Source organism: Molothrus aeneus, chromosome 9 (assembly GCF_037042795.1).
Source record: "Molothrus aeneus isolate 106 chromosome 9, BPBGC_Maene_1.0, whole genome shotgun sequence".
Classification (NCBI taxonomy): Eukaryota; Metazoa; Chordata; class Aves; order Passeriformes; family Icteridae; genus Molothrus; species Molothrus aeneus.
Genome location: NC_089654.1, coordinates 27,812,829 through 27,838,428, shown reverse-complemented (window position 1 = coordinate 27,838,428; position 25,600 = coordinate 27,812,829). Strand labels below are relative to the sequence as shown.

Genomic DNA, 25,600 nt, shown 5'->3' with positions numbered 1-25,600 from the left:
ATAAGGAAACTTCAGCCAAAAATACTGTTTTTGTGGAATAAAACAAATCGTCCAGCCCAAACAACTACACTGCATGGCACTGGAACTCAACATCAATCCCAGTAGACAATCATGCTTTTATTTGAGGAACACAACCAAAACAAGAAATACAACCAAAACAGTGATTCCAGCTAAGAGTATATTAATGACACATATTCCAGAGTAGCTCCTTCCTTGGTGTCAACTTAAAATAAGGAAGATAACTGATGTTCATCCTAAAAAATGGCTACTAGCCCATCCATGCCCATTACGATTCCTCTGCACCGCTAACAAAAGCTTAACTTACCCTAACTTGATAATTTTTTTTTGCAAACAAACAATAAAACAAAAAAAGAGAAAGATTAAGACAAAGAAGTATTGTCCCATTACCTTGAGAATCTGAGCCAAAGAAACACTCTCCTGCTGGGCGAGGGAGATGCCTCGTACCCGCTCCAGGTCCGAGAGCTGCCGCACGGACTCCTCGATAGCGCTCAGGTAGTTCAGCTCTGCTGAGAGCCGGTGCTGCAGCCCCGCGGGGGAGAAGCGCATGCACCCTGCAGGGCAACAAACACTGCTCACCCTCACACACCTCAGGCTCCCACACCAAAAACTCAAGGAAAAATGCTCTAGCTGCTCTGGCACCAGCATGGCTTTTACAAACACTCACCGCTCGCTGAGGCTGCTCCTGCTGCAGACCTGCTGGTTCCCAGGCCCCCGTCAGGGAAGGCCACGTTTGGCTTCAGCCCTGGGGCTGAACCTCCAGAAAAGCCAGCAGGTGACTTGACTCTTTCTGCTGTATTGCCTGCAGAATCCAACTGCAACATTTTCTGAGAGCCAGATGATGGGGAAGAAGTCGGTGTCTTCTGGGGTCTTCCCTTGTCTGAGAAACTGACAGCGAAACAAAAACCAAAAGGAGTCAATAATTCTCCTAGTCCAGCCACTTGGTAAAATAAAGGAATAACCTTGTTCTTCCATTCCTACACACAAACAGATCCATGCAAAGGGCACAGTCTGTTCAGTTTGCACAGGTCCAGTCTATTCTCAGGAAATGCCTCATGAGAGGGGTTTTGTTCCTAAATCCCAGTTCAGAGTTAAGTTTCTAGAGCACCCTATTTTTCCCCAATTATTAAGCCTAGTTAGCACATACACAAGCACACACTTTTTTTTTTTTTAAATTAACACAGTATCTTTATGTTGTACATGACTAGACAAGCAGTTTCAGTGCCTCCTGTTAGGAGGCTGGCATGAGAACGTCAGGATGCAATCATCTGCATCTGCATTTTAAGAAGTGAACAGTTTACTATCAGCACATGAATGCAACTGATTGTGACAAGCTACTGCCCTGAGTTTTGATCTCTCTCCTAAAATGCAATGGAGACCAAAACTTAACTTGAACAATTCTTGAGATACTATGGTAAACTTTTTGACAAAAGACATTTCTTTTTTAAACAGAGAAAATGATACAGATGCTTCTTAAATTTACTATTTCAATTTTAATAGGTTGAAGAGGATTAACAGTGGCTGTTTAAATCCTTTGGGAAGACATTCTGCTTTACTTGGCACATCGTGGGAGGTCAAAGGACCTTTCCAAGCCAATCCTGGATGCCAGCAACAGTCACCAATAGAAGCCAATACCTCAGAACTGCTCTAAACCAACACAAAAAGAGAGATCATGCAAATTGTTTGATGCTTTTTAGAAAAAAGTGCAGTGAAAACTGAGTGTTTCATAACCATCTTCATTGGACAATTAGCAGAAAAACTGCATTTTCAGCTAGACAAAAAGAGGTTGCAACAGAAAACATGTTTCCTTCTTTTTTTAATACACTCTTTTCCAAGGATGGGTTAATCTCTGAGAAGGCATCAACTCACAGAGCTGGACAGACTTTATGAGTATTAGCTGAACACAAGTACAGCCAAAACTGTCTGTGTATCTACTGAAAAAAGAAAGGTGACTGCACAGGTTGAATAAACCTTGACACATTCCTAACTGACCTTTTCTAGAAGAGGGAAACAAAAACTGTATTTCAATGCTTAAGGTACTGAACATGACAGGACACCAGGTTTCATATTTAAAATACAGGGAAGAAATGTTTTCTGCATGCACATCCTACTAACATTTGACCATTTCTGTTACTTCCCTTTTGCATATCCAAAGACACAGCCAGTAACATTACCAAGCATCATTATATTTGCATAAAGTTCCATAACAATCCTGTTACCTCATCAGGGAGTGTCCAGACAAGTTTTCCAGTGTGCTGTCTGTATCTGGGTTCTGCTCATGCTCTTTATTAGAAATTCTGCTACTCAATAAGGATTTCTTAGCTTGTTGGGATCCCCTCTCTAATTCAGACAGTATTTTATCTTCTTCCACAGAAAAGTGGTGAGAACTTCCATTGAAAGCATCCAACCCTAAGAAGCAACAATAGTGTCAAAAGTTTGTTTGGTTCTACATGTGAATACCTTACCATCACAAGCCCCAAAACAATGAATGTGTAGAAGTTTTTCCCCAACTAAAGAAGCCTTTGAGTTAGAAGTCTATAAATCCAACAAGTAAGAAATGTAGAATTGGCAATGAATTTCTTCTGTATATTGTGCTCACTGCCAAAACTCTCACTCAGCTTTTATTTCAGCACACTATCAGTTTAAATTAGGAAACTACATGTTTGATTCTTTACTACCGATAATCAGAATACAGCCTAGCTTTTTGGGGGAAAGGCAAAGAATTTTGAAAAAACAGGAAGAGAGATAATTTATAATGCCTAATCCTAGTTTTGTCATGTTTCTATTGGCTTAAAACCTAGGGGTTTTTTTTATCCATTGCTCATATACTATGGGTGCACCAAGCCTCAAGTTTATTCATGCTTTTGTAATGTACAGGTTACCACAGAAACCAATGTATTTATTAATTTGTGCACTGGTGAAAACTAAGGCATTTAGGGAAATTTGCTGTCACCTTCACAAACATGGCTGTAACCTACTGGCATTTTCTCAGTACAGAATCTAAGGATAGTTCCCACACAATATTAAAATTAACTTATTCATCAGAAGGCTGGTTTAGGAAAGGAAACTTTTCAATGCTGTTAACAACTTCGTGTTTATTCAACTTTAAATTACTGTATTTTAAGGTTAGAGAATAACCAGAGTAAAAAAGAATCTAAGAAGGAATCACTGAAGGAATGAATCAATCATTCTATCAGTATTAGATACGTAGTACTGCAATTTTCCTAATAAGAAAAGCTTCAATAAAAAAGGATCCTCCACATCCAAGTGTTGCACTTACTTTCCTTTTTCCCCCTCTTTTTGGAGGAAGCAGAGGAGCGGGAGGACGCTGCAGACCGGGGTCCAGACGAGTGCTGAGAACCAAGGGGAGGCTCAAGGGGAGACTTCCTACTGGGAATTTCTTCCTGAATGCTTGAATTACTGCTGCCACCAGCACTAGAAAGGAACACATTGTTGGTGATTAAGGAGTTCCAGCTCCCATGTTACACTGTGCACAAGGAAACTACCACACTTTGCATTAGAGAGAGATGACTAAACTGCACTACTCAGCCCATCTAGAAGAGCATTGGTTTTGAGATTAAAAGCTATGACAGCTAAGGCATTGGGAAGTTTGATATGATATTGAACATACTGAAACATGCTTCCAATAATATGAAACACTAAAAGATGGATAACAACTGTGCTCTCTAATTTTAACTCTTAAGAGCTATTTGACTCCAAACCTGAACAACATAAGAATCACTCAAAATGTGACTGCATTTCAGATAATCTCTGGGCATACAGATATCAACTGCCAGAAATAAGAGCAATTTTCAATAAAGGATTACAAAAGACTTGCAAAAAAGAGATGCCAATGCATCATACACTAAATGATACCAGAAGAAGAAAGAAGTTTTAATCAGAAAGAATCATTTTCAGTGTGCAAAGTGACATTTAACTTCTTTTCTTCTGAAGTATCACTGGTACAAACACACTTGTGGCCTTCCCCAAGGTGGCCAAAAGATATAAATATAGCTCATTACAAAAAAAGAGGGTCTTGGAAAATTCAGGAAGCCATGTAGTAGGCATGGACTCGATGATCTACAGCCTTCAAATTTTAATCTGAACAAAAGCTTTTAAAAATTCTTACAGACAGTTAATGTATCCATTACTAAGTAAGCACTGACAAATGCTTACTGAAAGCAATTACAGATTTACCACAAAGTTTTGAAGTACTGAAGGCATTTTCAGACTTAAAATAGCTTTTCTATTTTTTCTGAATTACAAGACTACCCAACTGAGCATTATTGCAGCCTCTGACACAAGTCAGAGAACTAATTTTCACCAGACTACAAAGCATAAGAATCTTGTCTAAAGCTACCTTTACAGGCTAAAGAACAGCAAAAATTAGACAGGGAACAGGAATACTGGACTCTGGAACAGGAATACTTGACTCCACCTTCTTTATGTTGGCTGCTCTATTAACTGCAAGGTCCTGAGAAAGTTTTTCATCACTTTGACTGGCATAGTACAGCACAGCAGAAAAGACACCCAGCATATTATGAACCAGATCTTGTATTAACCATTTTCTCTTGAATTCTGCATTTTTATTTTTCTAGGAAGTCTAACACAGTTACCTGAGGTCACGTGAAATCTTTTTGTCTGTTAAAGTGCTGCTTCCCTGCGAGGAGGCAAAGTCATCCTCGTAAGAAGCCACGCTCTCTGCAGGGCTCATGGCAGGGAGCAGAGGGCGCAGAAGGGCAGAGCCTCCGTTCAGCCTTTCCTCAAACACTGAGGTGTGGGGAGAGAGGGGAGAGGACAAAGATTATAACAAATACAAACGTACATCAAGTAGGTAATAGGAATTTAAATGCTCCCAACTGTGAGTTACAATGACTTCCTTTCAAACACAAAATCAAGAGAATAGCAGTACAGCTGTTTTAACACAATGGCAGTTTTAACACAACATAATGAGCACAGTCTTCCTCTTTTTGTAAATTATTGAATTCTTTAGTCCATTAACCTCCTCCAACCAAAACATTCTTGAAGAGTACTGTGCTTTAGAGTAGAGCCATCTGCGGAAAATTTCATGCAATCATCTTTAAAGAAAATAATATGAAGGTAAAAAAGAATTGAGAAAAACCACAAGACAAAAATCAACTCCTCAGAAAACACTCCTCCTCAGAATGAGGAGCTCCAGGGTAGAGACAAAGTACTCATAAAAAGAGGAAAAAAATTGTACAAAAAATGAAAATAAAAGAGCATGCTGCATGAGACAGTTGTAAATCATGTCTTACAGAGATTCGTATTTGAGACCTCTGAAAGCACATTCCTTAACTGCAAAGTATGAAGTGCATGGAGCAGTAGGACTGGGAAAATTCACAAGAGCTTTGAGAAATGCTTCCATTTTTACCTTTTCCATGAAGTTGGTAATTCTTTGCAAAGATGTTGATGACACTGTGGGGACTTCCCTTTGCCAGTTCCTCCCAGGGCCCCTTGCTGTGCGTGTCACTTGTCTGAGTGAAAAGTGGGGAATACCTCTCAGCTGCTTTCTGAAACTCCTTTATGGGCTCAAAAGCATTTCTCTCCCGAATACAAAAATCCTTCTCTTTTAATGTCTCCAACATCTTCAGTGGCAGCTGCTTCTGCTGGCCTCCTTCCTCTTCAGAGAGGTTTTCATCACTCAGGAGAGGCCCTTCGCTGATGGAGTCAATGCTGGACTCGTGAGGAGTAACGGCTTTGCTCAGAGGATACGCCTGGTTCTCACGCCCTGGGGACTCCATCTGCCTCTTGGATAAATGTCCCAGGATCCCTTCATGCCTGTTAGCAGCAGGAGACCTCAATCCAAGGCTGATTACATCAGTAAGAGGTCTGATGGTCTCAGGCAGCTTTTTGAACTCACTAAGGTTGCCTACCCCAGGAAGGCTGTCATCAAAGGCTGTATGAGACACGCAGGCACCCAGCATCCTTTGAATTCTGGCTGAAAAAGTATTTTCATTTTCCTCCCTCACAGGAGGACTCACAGCCTTTGCCCACCGTCCCTCATCCTGGTTTTCTTGCATAAATTCTGAGTTCCAGGTGGTACCATAGTTGATGCCAGCACCAGCCAACTTTTTGGCTTCAGTTTCAATCCTGCTAGAAAGGGAAGCAGCTGTAGCTTTTAAAGCTTCAAGGCGATCTAATTTGCTCTTATACTGGCTGGCAGAAGGTTTTACCAAGAGGTTTTCCTGTGCAGCAGATGAATTCATGTACAACTGAGGCATCAGGGACCCCACAGGGGCAGAATGGCTCCTCCTGCCTGCCAACATTGCATCACACTCCTTTGACAGAAGGTCCATCTGCTCCAGACTCCAGTGCTGGGAACAAGGGCCTCCACTTGAGCCCAACAGAGCTTGTGGGTGGGGGAGCTGGACTCTTGGGCTCAACCTGTCTGGCTGTACCCATGGAGGCTCCATCAGATCGCTCCTGAAATGAAAAGTCAACATTTAGTTGATGATTTACACGAGTACTGATGTCTTAGATTAAAGCATTGTTGCCACAGATTTAATTTCAGGACAAAATACTTTTTGATGGAATCAGAGGGGTGGGGAATGAGACAGTAAGCACAATGTCATTTAGTAAAAAACCAACAAACCAAACAACACAGCACCTCCCAAATCTGAAATGCCATTGATGGTGTACTCTTTGTTTCAGGGTTTTAATAAGCTGAGGTTTCTCACTGCCAGCAGTCTTTTCCAAAAACTTCCTGGCCCCAAAAGGGAGAATTTTTTTTTCCTTCTCACCTGCCTGTGTACAGAACACCTCATAAGTCCCCCAAAAAAACTTCTTCTCTGATGACTATGAGGGTCTCTGAATACCTTAAGCAGTCCTGTGAGTCTCATTTCTCCTCTACTACTAGTAATTATATCTTTTCTTTATGATGTTACACTAACAGTATTTACCATATTGTTTATTTTATTCTACACATGGTAGTACATGGCATTCCTTGAACTTTTCCAGAAGGGAAACAGGTCTCATTGCACTTACTAAGTCAGAGTACCCATAATGAAACAAGAATACATTTAAGAAGCAGACATTATGTAGTTAAAAATGAAGACACTTGCACAACAGGGATATTAAGAATATACAAGAAACTTCAGGATTTTTAGTTCCTTACATCTAAGTGTTTGGTCAGGCACCTTGACTTGCAGTAAGAAAACTTTGATAATACACTGAACAATTCAAAATTGGGAAAACTGCATGAAAAGAAAGAGGGAAAGGCTAGTTTCAAGCAGAAGCAGCCATGTTTGGTACTTCACAGAGAGTAACTAATGGCTGAATCTGAGACAATAGATCAAACAGCAACACTGAGCAAATGGAGTAAGAAAAATCAACAAATACATTCATATGATCTTGCCCAATGGCAGAGGAAATAAGAGTGTCCCAATATGAAATACACACCCCACTGATGTCAACAAAACATTATCAGCAATCATTATTCGCTTTATTTACACACTGGCAAATCAGCCATAGCCGAAATTTTCATATGGTTTCCTGCATCAGCTTCCTTTCTACTGCCAGGAAAATGCTGTAATTGACATAAAGACAATCACTCTCACTGGAACAGGAACTCAAGAGCCAAGGCTATTTTCTCCTCCCAGAGATGAAAGCAGGAGAACTTTGCTCTCTCCCCCAAGGCCCCATCTGCTCACCTCAGTAGCGGCAGCTGTGGCTCTGAAAGGGACATGTCACTGCTGGAAGAGGCACTCGGAGGACGCTCTTGAGCCTTGTTTTCTTTGTCAGATTCCCCAGATGGTTGATAACCAGGTCTGGGCTAGAGATGAAGACAACCAGAAAAATGCATTTTCAACAATGTGTCAGAGTTTAGGAGCTCTTGCTTCATTACAATTGAGAGGGCTAATATCCACAATTCAGCTTCTCTTTAAAAGAGAAAGATGATTTCCAGTCAACTTTCTAGTAAGCCTTGCTGGGCCAAAAAGCAGCCACTAGCAAAGAGGCTGTACATTGAAATCACTCTGTTTAAGCAAAGCTATACATTTTGATTTGTTCTTTTTTCTTAACTGATAACCACCAGAACAGCACAAGTGCCAGCCTCCCCAAACATCCGAGCTCCTATTCCTGCAAACAACTGCAAGACCTTAAGTTAGTGAATCAGCTGTACCTGTGTTTCCTGCACCGTCGGCAGCTGAGGTGGCTCTTCTAGAAGTGTTCGTTCCAGCAAGAGTTTGGAATAGGTTTCCTGTAACCGTTTGGCTGCTGAAGGCTCAGGAGGAGGCACATTCTTCACTTTAGTAACAGCCTCTTTCTGCTTTCTGTAGAGCTCTTGGAGCCTTTTGTTCTTCTGTTCTGTTGCCTCCTTTTGTGCTTTCTTCTCTTCATTCTGCTTCTTCTTCCTCTCCTCCTGCTGCCTGATGATGTACTGCCGAACCTCATCACTGTCATAGTGGCGTTTCTTAGAGATCACCTGAGGCTCCTCACTGGCTGCTACCTTGTCTGGTTTCCTTTTGGTTGGACTGTGGCTCCTCAGAGTTTGAGTTGGCAAAACAGATTTTTGATTCTGCTTTTCCACGTCTGTCTCTTGCTTTGTACTCATGGAATCCAACTGCAGGTCATCAAGAATTCCACGTATCTCCACGGGCAGGAAATCCTTGTTTACAGAGGCATGATCTTCTTGGTTATCACCTGGAAGAGCAGCTTCCAGTTTTCTCAGATTGGTCTCAGACCGAACTTTACTTCTTGACCTTTCAGAACTTCTTGAAGAGCTTTTACAGGTAACATCCAATCTGGAATCAGAACCTGTCCTTCCAATGCAGCCTGCTAAAGAATGAGATGTCAAATATGTCAGGTAACAATCAAATTTGGGAAACAGCTGCAAAAAGAAGGACGAGGGAGGAGTGCAGATCTCACTGTAAATAGGTCTTTGGTGTCACAATCTGAATGTGGCAGCCCTTGCTCAGACTGAGCCCACACCCTTTCTACTCTCACCATCCTCACCACCTCACAGGCATTAGAAGCACAGCAGTTCCCAGCATGCCTTATTTGTCTGTTTGAGATTCTGTATAAACTCTGAAAAAGGCTGGTGGAGGAATCAATGAATATTTATGATGCACACGGATGACATTATACTGTATCTGGAAAAACCACAATCCCTGTTCAACTGGGATGCTCAATCACAGCTTATGGATTATGCACAGCAAACTTACAAAATTCATCTGGCCTTGGACCATGCTAGCCATTCCTTTCCCCACTGGCTTCAAGAGGCAAAGACAGATTGCAGGTGGTCCATTTTTTGGTTGCAGCCTATATCTCATCTTTTCCAGACACCCCAAGCACCCTTGCAGCACATACCACCCCTCAAGTCCCATGTGCAGGGACCATGACACCAAAAAAAGTCCATAATGCACCCAGGAACAGAGCTTATGCACCCCAGCCATGGTTGTGAGCAAAATTTCCCCCCACCTCCCTCAAATTCCAGGTTAAAAATAGGAGCAATTTTGATAAGAAACTCCTATCTCAGAACATTCTATCTCAGAAGTCTGCTGTAGTCTGCAGACATGCAGTGTTATATAATAAAGTAAAATGAAGTAAGTCCAGTGATAAAAGAACAACTTACCAGACTTGGCAGCTCTCTCTCGGCCTGTTCTGTCACTGGATACAGCTCTTCTGTCCTGTTCTATTCTGGGAGCTGGACCCAGGATCTTTTTTACCAGCTTTTGTCCCTCCCGCCAGGAGGATGCACTTATCACATAGTTTCCACCTTCAAAATAAAGAATAAATAAAAGCCAAGCTCTAGAGGATTTGCCATGGTATCAGAAAGAAGTATCATTGCAGCCATTCATCATTTCTGTACCATTTAGTTCTGCATTAGTGGTACAGCTGCAGTTACACAAACAGCCAGAACACTGATGCCCCAGTGTAACACCCAAAACACACTGCAGCATATTAAAGCCCTACAAAAACTGATTTAAAAAAGAAGAATGGGTTATGAAGGTCTAAAATATACAAACAAGCCTTATAGGGACAGGGGTAATATTTCTAGAGCTGTTGACCACCACTCAAATATGGAAAATAAGAAATAAAAACATAAAAGCAACTAAATTGTTGTAATGAGAGGAACAAAAATAAAGGTGAGTTATAAAAACCCCTTAAGCTTCCTATCAAAATAATATTAGCTAAAACTCTAGGAAAAAACCTCAAAACTACTTTAGAGGCTTTTACAGGTAATTAATTGGTGAGATACATGTCTTGTAAGGAGGTTAAAAAATATCAAGCACCAGATGTTTTACACCAACTAATGCTAACTCACTGTCCCTTAGCTGGGACTTCTGTTCCAGCACTGAAAAAACAGTTAAGAATAAACCCTATTAGTTGATACTTAATTCAAGGACAAAATACCTTGCAGGTGACAGTAACCCAATCAAAATGTTCTAGGATTCTTTTACCTAGAACATTTTTCCATATAATTAAATAATAACAACTGGTTATGGTGGCATCTTTACCTAATATTGGGTAGATTAAATGATAGGTTTATTCAACTCACCTTTCAACATGCTAACTTCCAATACTAATATATTTTTTTTTAATAATGACCTTAAAAATGCTTTGGAGAAAAATACAGTATAAAATAGAAAATTTAATTAGGTAATTCAGATGATTAATAATCTGTAAATTAATCAGACCTTTCAGGGGTATTTAATTGTCAGAAAAGCACCTAACTTGAATATATAATTTGCAGTTGATTTTTAACGATTCCATTTCAGGTTCTACCTCCAAGTGCTCTGCCTAAAGAAACCCAGCCACTGCAGCATGAGATCACCACAGCCAAACAAAAAAGGCACTGTACTGGGCCCAAGAGCACTTTGAAGACAGGATACCAACAATGTCAAGTGAAATCCAGCACAGCAGAATAATTGTTTTGGCAATCCCAGTCCTCAGTTTCCAACCCCCTTTCTTGTTATTTTAACCTAGAAGTCTGCAGCCCACTACTCAACCCTTTGCTAGCAGAACTCCTTGCCTGCATTGTAAATTACCCAAGTATTTTATAAAAGAGCTGTCACTTGAAACATGTCACTTCAAGTCTCTGTAAAACAGAGGCATCAGCCAAAGGGGTTCTCCTGCAGAATTCACTGTTCTCCCATTAGTTCTGTGTGTGTTTAAAGAGCCAGGGTAAAGTGTCATCTTGCATCTCCAGTCAGCTGTTTAACCCCAACACGCCAATGGGGCAGAACATGAGCCATGGCTATTCATAGCCTTGGCCATGGTAAGCAGTTTCCTACTGCAACGACTGGAGGAGGATGGACATGACACTTAGGGCTGGTTCTTGCCTTCCAGGGATTTCAGGCCATCATTTTCCATGGATTTAATCCATTATAACAGGGGGTGGCTTTGTACACAATAAAGGGGCTGGAGCTTACAGCTGTTGACTCCCTTGAAGGCAGAGAGGATTTCCTCACAAGGGAAAGCAGAGGAGTGGGCACTGATCTCCTCTCCATGGTAACCAGTGACAGGACCTGAGGGAATGGCCTGAAGTTGTGTCAGTGGAGGGTTAGGTTGGATTTTAGGAAAGGATTCTTCATTCAGAGGGTGTTTGGGCACTGAACAGGCTCCCCAGGGAACTGGTCACAGTCCCAAGACTGATGGAGCTCAAGAAGGGTTTGGACAATGCTCTCAGGCACAGGGTGGGATTGTTGGGGTTGACCTGTGCTTCTCTCTCACTTGGAACTGTCATAAATATATAAGACAGCTGAGTGTGATTCCTTAAGTAGGGATTGATCAGCATAGGAGGGAGTAAATCCATGCTTATCACTTGAAGTGTTGGTATTTCTTACCACAAAATATTCACAAGCAGGATTTACAGCATGCAGAAGCACACATTCACTCTCTAAAAATCCTTTGTAATAATTTTTAGAGCTGCTTTTTATTTCTACAAAATGTTTACAGATTATGGTCACTGTACACAAGGAAAAATAGAATACCTTAAGAGGGGTTCAAAAGGTGCCTAAACTTGCATATATTTAAAGAAAAGAAATTGCTCAGTGTGTGATTGCAGCCATAGCTACTCACTTTGTATGAAAACTAAAACCAAATACGAAGCATATCTGGAAGTCTTCTTAATTCTTTTGCTGCCAATATCAAAGATTCACACTACTGGAAAACTAAGAAGCACTGTCAGAATTCCACACGTGCTTAATTTTATTTTCTTCTATAAGGCACTGCTCTACAGAAACCTGCTTTCATCATCTTCTCTAAATAATTAAATTTAAATTGTATTTAACAATCAGTGGAATTGTCAGACAATAGTGGAGGAAAAAGTTATCAGTTGGTAAAAGAAATAAACATTTATTTAAAAATACCAAGATTTGGAAGACTACTCAGGGAATGTGTGTTTACAATATTTCACCAACTGAAGAAGCCAGGAGTGGGTTAAGGAGAAATGAAGGTGCAGAATAGCAATAACTCGAAACATGGAAGAACAACAACCAGAGAAAAGCCAGGAGCATCCTGTCCTCTGCTTCCCCACTGAGAAATCAGCCCAGAGAACATCTTTGACAGCAGCCCCTCCTCACCTGATGGGAAAGCAACTCAGCAAGTCCCACTGGCACTGATTTTAAGATCATGTCTCAGCATTGCTGACTGAGCCATGGGTCAGGCTTTACCCAGCTTCATCACACCCCAAACAGAGACAGGATCCAGAGCAGATCTACTGCTTCTTTTTGTCTACATAACCCTGACAGGTACCTAAGGATACCTCTCCCCACAAGAAACTCACGCTCTGCAGCAGTTTCCTCAAGGTGCACACAGCAAGTAGAAAGGCAAAAAATTAAAATAAACCACAAAAAAAGTGCCAACAACAAAACCACACACAACCCCCAATGCAGCACAGTGCACAAACTCACTACAACAGCACTGTTGCACATCTAAGAAGGCTTTTAAAGGAATGCACTTCTGTTTTTCTTTCTTGAGACAAAACTTATCTCTGAAGGACATGTAACAATCCTCCCTCCACAGCAGAAATAGTCACCTTGTTTGGACTCTGGACTTGACAACCGTGTCAGTTTTTGCACTTTCCGCACTGGTCTTGTAGATTTCCTCTCTTTGTTTCTCTCACTAGATTTTCCTTTTACTGTTGAATCCTCTAAAAACAAACAAAAGCTGTTAAATGATATCCCACAGGGGAGAACATAGAATAACAAGCTTGCTTCAGCATCTGAAAAACCAGACCTCAGAGAAACATAATAGAATTCACTGACTTTCCCAGATTATACACCCAGATCAATGACTTCCAGTCCAGCACTTTAAAGTCCTCACAGAATTTTGAATCAAGGTCTGTTTACCTATGCACTGGAAGGCAGTGAAGCCACAGCAAGGCCATACAGATATTTACAAAGTTAGTTTTCAATACTAAAAAGAAATGTTGTCAGTTTATATTAAACAGTTGTTGGTCTCTTCTGCTACAGATACTACATTTTACTGCTCTAATGTTCCACAAGGACATGCAGTTCCTGAACTCAAGGGCTGCTGCTTCCACATTAATGCATGACAGCACATTCAGCACATCAGGAACTCTCAGCACATCAGGAACTCTGTGGCCACCGTTCCCACTGTTTTTTGGTTCCTCCTCGTTGAAGAATGGGATCAGATAACCTAAAACAACCAAGATGTTGTTCAATCCCCTCTATGGACAGATCTGAAGCTTTATTTAGATGCCAATGTAAACATTTAGAGCCCCCTATTTCATGTGAATCCACTCTCTGATGGATGTCCATAGGAAGCATCAGAGGCAGAACAGGATGTTGTATTACAAAGATGTAAGAATGGAATTTTTGGAGTCTTTCTCACCCTTAGCACCCCTTCCTTACAAATTTTCTAGCTGCCTTTAAGGCTGACAACAAGAGCAGGTAAGACAATCAATGCAGTGAGTACCACAAGCCTCAGGGATTGCATTTGCAGAAAGTTAACTTCCTCCTCACCTCTTTTAGCAACAAACAGCCCTTTCCTGACTCCAGGAAAGTACAGGCTGCTTCTCACCCTGCTCCTATTACAGCAATTTTGTTCTACTATGGCAAATCCTGAACATCTTTTAGACAAAATTACTGGAAACTTGGGGTCCATATCATACCCTTTAGCCTAACTGCTGTACAAAGATGAAGACATCCTGTATGGTCTATGCTTATACATAAAAATCTTTTTGTTGGAAAGAAGAGTGCTGCTGTAGATATTAGAGATATAACAGATTATTTCAGCACTAGAGAGCAAAGAACAGTTCTGATACAACTGACTGTACACACCCAAAACACCACATGGTGTAAATTTAATACAGAAGTAACACATGGATAGTTAATCTGACAACCTAAAAATACACTTACAGTACATATTATGTGTAGCACCAGCATTTGTTTACTAGCATCAGATATTCAGTATAATCTTTTCAGCTCAGAAAGGAGACACGTTCCACAACAGCTGTTCTACACATGGCATCAGGACAGAAGTGTGGATCAACATACACACAGCTTCTTCCTTTTGTAGGTACTGGACACATGATCCAAATGCCTTTTAACTGGATCTCTTCAACAAAGCTTTTAAAAAAAAAACCTTGAATTTCTATAAACAGCTTGTTATGCTTGCCAAAATTAAAAAAAATGCTAGTGTAGATTAAAAGTCTGTGGAAATTTAGCATTAATTTCACAGACTGATGTGAACAGTGCAAAAATATTTGCAAAGTAATTTTACTGGAAAGGAGCATCTCTTCTTTCTGAACTATTTTTTATGAGTGATTCCATAAAAAGTCCTCAGTAATTTATCGAGTTGTACAAGGAAAAAAGACAAATTGGTTTATTACTGCACAGATACCTACAGATTTAAATCTCAATGCATTTTCCTTCAGTCTTAAATGTTTTGAGCAAAGAGAAAAGTTATTCTTAATAAGTAAGCTCTTACTGCAAAACTAGAGGTTCTCTGGGGTTTTTATTTTCCATTCCCTTCCATTTTGTTCACCTGATCTCTTCCCCCTTCCCCTACTCAGTCAGTCAGAGGCAATCCAAGCTTACAGCACTTCACTGTAACCAGCCTAGCAAATGAGAAAAGCACACTTGGGCATCCTACTCCAGCTCACCCAGAGAAAAGAGCTGCCAATGGTACCGCAGTTTTTCAGAGAGGAAGATGAATAAAGATTGTGTCTTGGAGCAGTACATTTGAAAACAGAAACCAAAAGTGGGTTTTGTCCTTTTAACCAGGAAATTGTACTCATTCATGCAACCATGTATAAAAAAGCCACAAAATTAAACAAAAGTTATTCTAATGGAGAGTTTTCTTTTTTCCTGTTTCAAAGAAATGCTATTACTTGGCATTCTTTTTGGTACTGTTTTTTTATTAGAAGTATTTGAATGAGAGAACTGGGAGAAGGACTAATTTTGTTGTTGTTTTAGTGTTCAGTAAATTCCTCCCGTGGAGAGAATTACAATATATTCAACACCCATTCCTTCAATTTTTTGTTCCCATGACTTTGTAGACTTGTACAAAATATATTTCTCTGCCTCTTAGAGAAAGTTTTGTGGCTTAATCAATTCTACTTGTGGCTCACCTTTTAACTGGAGTGCAATATCTCTGTAAAGCTCCCGACCAATACGAAACTCGTCTGTATGCCAGATCTTTCCATCTGGAGCACGAATCCTTGTTTCAGCAGGATTGAAACCTGAAAGTAAACCATTCAAGAGTTGAAAATAACTCCATAAAATGTAAATACAGCTTTGTTAGAGTGGAAGGGATGGGAAACTGCCAAGTAAAAAAGTAACTGTGTGAATATCTAATGCTAAATTAGAAGAAAGCAATACACCAGTCTGCCACTTGCTCACAGTTGAAAAACAGCAGAATGGGTGAGGAAAAGATTATTAAAAATGTGAAAGGCTTTTTCAATAAGCTCTGAGACCATAAAAAAAATTATTGCAATCAACCCAAACACCAATATAGCAAGCTTCTTTTTATAGTAATTCTAATAAGACACAGGAAAAATTTCAAAGGAATTCACACTTCTGTAATTTAGCAAGAATTTATTTTTATTTGTGATCTGTGATCATACCATGCACCCCCATATTGCCCAAAGAGAGCTACGAGCCAGGTCCACGCTTTGAAACGTTGCTCAGTGGATTGAGCTCTGCTCCCTCACCCTGCACACCCAGCAGGGAGGGGATCTGCACCTCCATACCTCTGTATGATGGAGCAGCAGGCACAGCTGTCACCTTCCTGACCTTGGGAGTCACCGTGTTCTCCACGTTAGTGACCACGACAGGTTGCTCAGCATAGCCCAAGTGCTGCCCTCTGCCACTGAGCTCCTCAGAATGCTCCCACTGCTTTCGGATCCTCTCCTTCAGCTTCTCCAACTTGGCATCGTGCTGCCGCTGCCTCAGGATTTCCAGCCTGTGAGCACTGCAAATACTCGTGGCAGAAGGGGAAGACACTTTCAGTTCACTGTCCTGGGACGTGATACTCTGAGAAGCTCTAGTGCTACTTTCATCTCCCCTGGAGCTACTGGTTTTTTCTTCTTCCAGTCTTGAAAGTGCTGCAAGCCTAGGAAATGGCTCGTGACTGTGCAAGGCGTTGATTGTGGGTCGGTCATTCAGGTACCTCACGATGGTCTCGTCCGCAGCAGAAGGGAAGGGGCTGTCAAAGGCTCTGCTGTGCCGGTCCCGCTCGTCCCGCTCGTGTGCCAGACAGGCTGGCAGTTCACTCTTCCCTTCTGCTTCACTCAGCTCCAAACTAGACAGCAGCTGCTTGGCCTCAAGCTGGCTAGAACTGTGGTAAGACAGAGAATTACATAAATTCCTGATGTAAGAGAAGGGGGGAAAATTCACCGTCAGAAACACAAATGTAGGACCCTCAACCTCAGCAATCAGCACATTCATCAACTAAATGAATGACTTCCTCTACCCTGGCTCCACTTTAAAGGCAAGCTCTTTTAAAGTCTGACCACCTCATATTTAATAGTGCAAGTCTGATCAAACAGAAAGAGACTTCTGTTCAAAATTTCATTTGTTGCACTCTCTGTCTGAAAAGAATATATATAACGTTGAAGACTAGGAAATCAGCAAGCAGTAATGTCATCTTTCAATTTAAAAGAGAAAAGCCTTAAATAACAAGTATAGACTTAAGAGAAGCATAATTAGTACATGAGCTATTCAATTAACAAAATTGACCCAAATCAGGGGTCAGTTAACCCCTGTCACATGCAACAAGGAGGATCACCTCACAGCTGACTCAAGTAATGGAAAGAGACCAAAACTTAGGTGTCAGGATAATAATCATGTTCTATGGGCCCTTCTGTGTTCTGTATCACTTTTGTTCTATGAGAAGCTGTTCTTATAGGAGTTTCTCACATTCACAAAAACGTGACTTTAGTACTAGCTCTAGTACTACTATTACTACTCTTACTCCACACTGTCTTGGTAACACCTTTGGGAACATATGCTGAAGAACTAATGAAACAAAGCTGGAAAAGTAAAAGGAAACAGTCTTTTTGGTTCTTATTACTGAAATTAAATACCTATCCAACCCATCAGGTCACTAATGCCATAGGCATATCACTTGATGGCCTGGTCCCATTTCAAAACAGTTGACTTTAAACTCATATTCACTAAATAAAAAATAAATTTGTAATATTTACTAAAAAAGTCCAACAACACGTGCTGTCACGTGGGTAAGTGATGGGAGGAAGCAAACCAATTTTTGAGGAGGTGTCAAAACCACCACTGTTAGCTTAAATCTAATCTTAGCACGTAGTCAGCTGTCCCAGCACTAACCTGTACGAAGCCAATGGCTCACGGAATTCCACACGACTGCATTTTTTCACGTTGCTCTCCAGAGTGGTTGCTCGAAGAGGGCTGCGTGAGGACTTCTCCTTGCTTGATTTATTCTGGCTGGAGGAGCGGGAACCTGAAGCAGAAAGCAAAGAATACTCTGTGTACCCACCTCTCCAGAAAGAGAAAGCTCCTGGGGCTGTATCATTGACATTGTCTTTCTTGGGTTTGAGCAGCTCTCTCTTTCAACAAGCTGATTTCAACAACCAGGAGCAAGGCAGTAAGTGCTTGAAACAATGACCATACTTAAAGAGAGATAATAATGCTTAAAGATTAATTAGAAGCAATTAAATCTGTGAAGTTGGCTGTGTTGCCACTAGAGGTCGGTCTGTCTGGTCTTCAGTAGCACACTACCAGAATGCTCTTAGTATATAAAATGAGGGCTTATTTCCTAAAAGCAAATGCTCTCCTTCAGTCAGATAACAGAAGCATCAGATTTATCAAACTTCCTGTCAGAGTGGGATAAGCAGTGCATGGGGCAAATCCTGTCATCCCCTCTAACCAAGAGACTAGGATAGAACACCCTCCATCCTAAGCTCAGTGAAGGAAACACCAGTTTCTTCTGGGCAATTGGAGTTTCAGGAATAAAGACCACAGGCAGGAGACAAGCTGGGGGCAGGGAGAACCCAAGCTTTCCCAGAATGCAGTGGCTTTCTGCTGCCTTACACATTCTCTCCTCAATAATACATACCCTTCCTGCTGCTCTTCCTGCTGCCACTAGCAGAGGGCTTCTTGGCATCCATGACTGAATCAAACACAGCCGTGCTGCTGGGAGCTATTTCCAATTTGTTCTCTATATGACGTAGCTAGAATTGGAAGATAATGCAAATTAGAACATTGTTTTCTATTTTTAAGCTATATTTTTATTTCCCCCCCAAACATGACAAGTTTTTCCTTTTTCACAACGAGTCAAATTGCAGGCAAAAGCAACTTCACAAGGCTGACATTGCAAAACTGTATGGTCTTATGGCCAGAAACAACTATTAAGTTTTGTTTAATAAGATTATCTAAATTAGGTTTTGTTGCATAGTTTTCTTCCCTTAAATAGGCTGTTTTGAAAAAATTAATAACATGCCATTCAGAGACTTAATGCTTGGCCTGAATAAAATATTAATGCCACTTGGAAAAAAATCTGTAATACTCCCTTACAAATGGAGCATGATACAAATTCCACATGTAAAACCCCATACTGATGCTCAGCTACTGAGAAAAAAGAGGGACATGGCTATGGGAAAGAGCTGAATTCCATGCAAACCCAAACTGCTTGGCCTCACTGAAGCCAGGTTTTAGACACTACTACATCATCTTATGCACCTAAGTTAATTCCCACAGAAATACAGCAACTGCAATGCTCAGAATGGAAAATTATTAAATACACTGGTGTTGTCCCAGTTTCTGACTGGTTTGAGTAAGCAGAGGAGAGGTATTTTTCCAAGTTTTCAGAAAAATGGGACATCATCACTTTGTTAAATAAGAAGGTATTAAGTTTGCTGTGGCAAAAGCTTTTCCTTGTGTGCAGAAAACTTTTTCCAAGATAAAGCAATGTTCAACATTTACATACTCCAATGGCTTTGTGCTATTCACAACTTTTTGAAGAGACAATCGCTAAGTAAAATATTTTTGTAAAAGCTTTTGTAGCCACTAACTGATTTGAAAATGAGTAAAAAAACCCAAACCAAACAATCCCAAAGGAACAAAAAAGAAAGTTAAAAAAAGTACTTACAGCAGCCTTAGTCTGAGAAATAGAAGCCCATGCTGCAGTTAGATCTTCCAGGGCAGAAACAAAGACATTAATTTCTCATTAGTACATGAAAAACAATGAAATAAAATGTTGCTTCAAAACAATTTTAATTCCCTTGCTAATCAAGTTATTTTCACAGCACAGTTCCCACCTGTAAATCTCCTCCATGAAAGACTGTTATAGTCAAGGCTCATCCTAGCAAAGCTATAAAGCATTAAATGTATTTAATGTAACATATTATGAGTTTACTAACTTAGGTTGAATGCATGACAACCCCTGAAATCAAATCCACCACATACAATAGAGGATGTTTAGAAGATAAAATGAAGCTGGTTATCTACCCCAACATAAATACTTTCTATTTTTCTCTTATACTACAGTTTAACTACCTTTTTTTTCCCCCTTCCATTTTCTTCTTCAGTAAACTAAGCATGAACACATGGTCACTGAAAGACTCTACTCAAAACCCAAGCTCCAAATGGCAGAATTATGAACAGTAATCTTTGTGAACTGTACACCCTACAAACAAAACAGAAATAATGTTTGTGAACAAGCAGGGGGTACTAACCCAAGCCTTTTAATCTAAAGAGACAGCACCTACTCTATAAGCAATTGTGCTCAGGAGGATGTAGTAGTGTTTTCCTCTATAAATATTTACTTCATCAGTTCCCCTCTTTTGTTTTCTAATGGTTCTTACAATCTAATGGTTTATAAAACACAACATCCTTATGTCAGAACCATGGAGAGTAGTAGTAACAGCTGAAAGAAATAATCTCTTCCTCACAGTAAAAAACCTGCCAATTTCATTTCAGGCAAAATACAACACCACAAAGGAAAAGGGATAGGGAAGCAGCACAGAAACAACTTTGCTTTGACTTCTAGAGGTGGTGCTTCTTGTCCACAGAACACTACAGCTTCAAAGAGTAGGCAATTTTAAAAGGAACTGACCATACCACAGGAAATAATCAGCAATAATGTTCTCTTACAGATAAAATAATAATCTTTCTCTGCTTTCAAAACAGCTTCTGGAGTCCAGTTTTGTCACACTGGAGATCACACAACTGATCTCGAACCACAGGCCTAGCACGCGATTCAGTTGCTCTACAGACGAGACCTTTCTTCCTTTCTGGGAAGATTTTTTCAGGGAAGTACTGTCATTTTAAAATTTTTCTGTCCCCTCCTTTCCTAAATTTGAGTAATCATAACAGTAAAAAGCTAAACAATTTTTCCAACTAAGGGAGAAAACAGTGCTGTAAAAGTCATCCTAGCAGAGATGCATTGCTGCTATTCAAGTGTCTTCACCACTCTGGAACTGAGCAACTGGCAGAGGCTCTTCCTCACTTCCTTCAAGAGCCAACAGTTCCCAATTTCTGCTCCTGCACTGCTCCTCCTCTACAGCACTTTAAAAAAATCTGTCTCTGTGCCATCTTGGCAACCATATCCCAGGCTGGCAACTGCTAATGCAGATCAGCAAATACTCCAGAGATCAGAGTACAAAACTGCTATCTGCAAGAAGGAAGCCACAGAACACATGCTCTTACTCCCAAACTGAGGCAGGAGAATGGCTTCTGGAACAATTCCCCAAAGTTTCAAACAGCTCATGACAAAATATCTCCCAAAACAAGGCAGCAGAACAGAGAAAACCCTCACCTCTGGTAGAATCCTTGCTTTGGTTATGCCTCAGATTTTGTAGAGGCACCTCATTAGACTTGCTGCTCCACATTGTGTCAATTTACCTAAAAAAAAAAAAAGAGTCCTGTAAGAATCAAAAAGGTACAAAGTAAAAGTAAATCTGTCTTGGTCTAAAGAGAACATAACCTTGATCATTATGATGAATGTCTACCTCATCTGATGACTTCAAACCTTCATCATGAACAAGGTCAGATAACCAGCATGAAATCACAGATGTGGTCACAGCTCCCTGCAGAAACCACGTAATTCCATGGATAAAGAAGGGTTTGATTTTGTTCTCTGTCATCAAGAAACATTAACTTGATAAAAGGAGGCCTAGAGGCTGATGCAATTTAGATCAGAGTAACAAGTATTGCAGCAAGTCTGAAGAAGCCCACACTGGATTACTGCACACACAGGCCTAACAGAGACAGCACCACATGGCTTGAACCTATAAATGCTTGGGGAAAATATCCAACTCCACCAGTGACAGAATGAATGTGTCACCAACCTCTGGAAAAGGAAAAGGCACAGCAGAACTGCATGGCAGGACACCACAGCCAGGAAAGAAGACAAAGCTGGTGCCACCATTGTTTTTCTGTGAACTTTGAAGTTAAGACTCACAGTGAATCTAAAATTAGTGGAAACTCCTGGCCACTATCACTAAAGCAGTTTTTATAAAGGAGAAAAGGAAAAAAAAAAACCAAAAAAACCCAAACAAACAAACAACAAAAAAGTGTCCAGTACATGCTTACTGAGCTGTCTTCATAACACAATGACAACACTTCTGTTATGGAAAGAAAAAATCAGGCGACCACAGAATTCCAACAGGAAGTTCTAGACCTCTGAAGGAGTCATAAAAGCACCTTCTCCTCTCTTCTTTCATCAACTCCCAGATGTAATTTTCCTTATTTTTTAATTACTGAAAATTTCTTTTCCTCTTACTTCCCTACATTGTGTGCCATATAAAAAACCAATCAAATATAAAGATCAATCTTCTGGTAAAAGCAGACCAAAATTAACACTATCTACTACTTCCTGAAACAGATTTTTGCCCATATATTTTGTGACAAGGATTTTTATCATATATGGTTTTAAGGATACTCACAGTGATAGCAGTAAAGTTTCACATTCAGTCATATATCCTGTATTTATAGCAGTAAGCTATCCCAAAAAACTCTTCTTATGCCCCAGGAAAAACTATCAATAATAAGAACACAGGTATTCAAAAGACCTTTAGTAGTGACTTTTTTTGATGAATTCAAGTAAGTGTTTGAAAGAGTAAGGAAAGAATGCTTGAAAGAGTAAGGAAAAGGCATGTAAGCTTATATATGTAGGTACAGAAACACAAGTCCACAATAATTCAGAAATTCTAGAAAGGAAGGGTGGGTGTGTTTTTAAGTATCCAATAGTTATGGGCATTAAGCCAAGTGTAGTTAGAAAATTCTGCTTCTAGGACAGGTGCTGAAGAGCTCATTCATGCAGAAGAGCACTTTGTGCCTCACATCATTCATGCTGTAAATCACAGCACTGCCCTGCCCTGGAAATCATCCAGCTGATGCCCTCCATTACTGGAGAAAAGAGCTGTTGGGCTAGAAATGGAGAAAATAAATATTAATAAAAATGAGGGAATTTTCCATAGAGAACTGCTGAAAAATACTGTATCATGCCAGTATCAGTTTCTTGCCCAAACACTCATGTAACAAAACCCACTCAATATGTAAATTTAATTGGATAACTTCTGGACAAGTAAAAATCTATTAAAGGATTAAGTATCCATCTTCATGTAATTGCTTGGGATTTATTCTTATCATTAGAATGATTAGTATAGATAAGAAAATTTAATCAGGGACTATAATTGTTCCTTTTATTTTACATGTACAGATATATACAGTTTATTTTAGGAAGCCATGCAAATGTAGAATTGCAACATTAAACAATCTGAAATTGCTTGTTGATAGCTTTCATCCTGACACTCTAAACTGCCAGTCCTTGACCTGAGCTGAACAGAACTCATTCAGACAGTGAAACACTTTAGAGAACACCTGATACAGTGCACTCTATACACAGTGTAAGAGACACTGAGTTACTCCCCAGGTGTGTGCTGAGGATCACCAGTGGTCAATAATTCTATCTCAACTCCTTCAAAGTCTCTAATGCCCCTCAGGAAAAGGCCATTCAAGCTCTCCTCCAAGCTGGGAAGAAATCAGAAAGCATCCTAAGGAACAGCTGCAGTACCAGCTCCAAGTGTAAAGTTTGAGCCCCACTGGCTTCAGAGAGCCCCTGGTATTCACTGGGCAGTTCTGCTTAGCTCAGGCTGCTGCTGACTGAAACAAAAGGAACATCAGAACCGAGCACTCTGGAGCTGTCTACAGTTTCAGGAAGGCAACACTGCAGTCATTTTCAGTCCTGATGTAATCATAACTCTGAGGGTTTGGGGTTTAGGTGTCCCTCTCCCAAGCCTCTGGAAGGGTGGGAGAAATTTATAAGCTTTTCAAAACCTACATACAAATAAATTATAAACTTTGAATTCCTACATATTTCTAAAAGAACTTCTCTCTATTGCTAGAGCTGACATGAATAAGCAGCACTCTATTAAAAAAACAACCCAAATACTTGTACAATGCAATACCCTGCCTCTGCATAAAGTTCAACCAGACAGAGAAGATTCTTTAACGTTACCAAGAGTACAAAAAGGGATGGGGAATAAAAAAGAAATAAATCCAGACAGTTACCATGTCTGTTTACAGGACTTGCATGCAGGGTAATAGACCAGTTAAACACTAAAATATATTGAAATAAATATTGATCAGAGAATAATACTAAGCAAAAAAATTATATCTTTTCCATCAATACAGAAGTTGTCTTGAAGTCCCATGAATAACTTTTAGATAAAATATGTAAAAACTAAAATAATTCTGAAATGATTGCTTCAAAGAGATCTTGTTCTGCTAAACTAAATCACCATCTCTATTTAATACTGACCTTAAGCAAAGAGACTGAGCTCAAAAGATGAAATGCCAAAGAACTTCTGAGAAGACAGCACTGATGGCACAAGGTTATCTGCAGGCTGGATAAGGCTTTGGGACTCTTAAGATTGCTGTAAAAAAGGTGGAAGACTGCAGAATCAACAGCACTAATCTGATGGTTACTGGATTGCTCCCTGGGACACACAGACATCCCACACAGGTCCATTCAAGGCTGGCTGGCCAAGCCCCTCCTTGGGTGAGTAAGACACAAACACCATTGTGTACTGATGTTTCAATCCCACATCAAGTGCCCATCTCATTCTTTATTCACAGGTCCAAAAAAATAAAAGTACACAAGAGACAGCACAGCAGAACTGCTACAGATGAGGACCTAAGAGGAAACACAACAGGAAACAATATACTCCAAACTGCTGGAAGAAACTGGACAGGGGGATGGATACAGGACCTGACAAGCACTCTCTTCTACAAACACTGCTCCTACAAGAAGACACTGAAGAGAACTGACAGATCAGAAAATGCATGAGAAAGCACCAAAAAGGAAGAAATGAAAACAAAGAGAAAACCACTGCCATGTAAAAAAGGAACATGAGAAACACAATTAATACTAAACATACCAAGGATGGCACTGAAAGGTACAACAGACAGCAAATTAAGGGCTCAACACAGCTAAGAGCACAGCATTTTAAAAAGAGTGGGAGATATGAAAGCAGAATATGCTTACCAAAGATATATAAAAATGTGAAGAGATTAAAAACAAGACTGGAAAAAAGAGAAAGAAAATTGTGAGAGAAGCAGGATATAAAATGGAAGAGAATGGGAAAGCTAGGAAGGTGAGAGAAATGCAATGAACTTTTAAAGAACGGGCACAGAGAGCAGCAAAAAGAAAGAAAAGAAGCTTTTGTATTGGTCCAATTATGAAGTTTTTCAAAGATCCTTGGTAAGGTTTTTTTTCCTTAGTAGCACCGACTTGGTAAGAAAAGGAAAGAGGAAACTCAGAAGTCATGGCACTGAATCAAGGAAACAGGAGAGGAAACTGAATTGTGCAGATTCAGAGAAGGAAGACAATGTGAGCAAGAGATCACCCACTGCTGTTTTCACGAACATTTCGTGGTTATGGGGGAAAAAATAAACAAGTATGCACAGGGAACAGTGTTCCTCAAGACTTTGTTTCTTATAAAAACACAAGGGATACTAAATGAAAGGGATACCACAAAAGAAAACATGAAAGTTTGCTAAGAGTATGGAATGAAACAAGTTATTAACATTGACTTCTATGGGATATTCTCAAATGTTTTATCCACATAGTGACAGACTTTGCTACAAACTGGGTACACAGTGCACAAGGACAACAT

General features: G+C 40.1%; 1 protein-coding gene across 1 annotated transcript in view; it reads right to left on the bottom strand.

Annotated features, from left to right (window-relative positions):
- The window catches only part of CEP350 (centrosomal protein 350), a 59,299-nt gene extending 37,989 nt beyond the window's left edge, over positions 1-21,310 (bottom strand). The window contains exons 1-16 of the mRNA XM_066555202.1: positions 21,232-21,310; positions 19,570-19,613; positions 18,538-18,652; positions 17,790-17,958; positions 16,199-16,815; positions 15,586-15,688; positions 13,019-13,149; positions 9,611-9,754; positions 8,159-8,814; positions 7,689-7,810; positions 5,411-6,462; positions 4,635-4,788; positions 3,293-3,441; positions 2,238-2,427; positions 686-906; positions 409-572 (exon numbers count right to left, since the gene is read on the bottom strand). Of these exons, the coding sequence (XP_066411299.1) occupies positions 409-572; positions 686-906; positions 2,238-2,427; positions 3,293-3,441; positions 4,635-4,788; positions 5,411-6,462; positions 7,689-7,810; positions 8,159-8,814; positions 9,611-9,754; positions 13,019-13,149; positions 15,586-15,688; positions 16,199-16,815; positions 17,790-17,958; positions 18,538-18,652; positions 19,570-19,613; positions 21,232-21,310 (4,110 nt within the window). The remainder of the gene's footprint in view (positions 1-408; positions 573-685; positions 907-2,237; positions 2,428-3,292; positions 3,442-4,634; positions 4,789-5,410; positions 6,463-7,688; positions 7,811-8,158; positions 8,815-9,610; positions 9,755-13,018; positions 13,150-15,585; positions 15,689-16,198; positions 16,816-17,789; positions 17,959-18,537; positions 18,653-19,569; positions 19,614-21,231) is intronic.
- Positions 21,311-25,600: the final 4,290 nt, after the last annotated feature.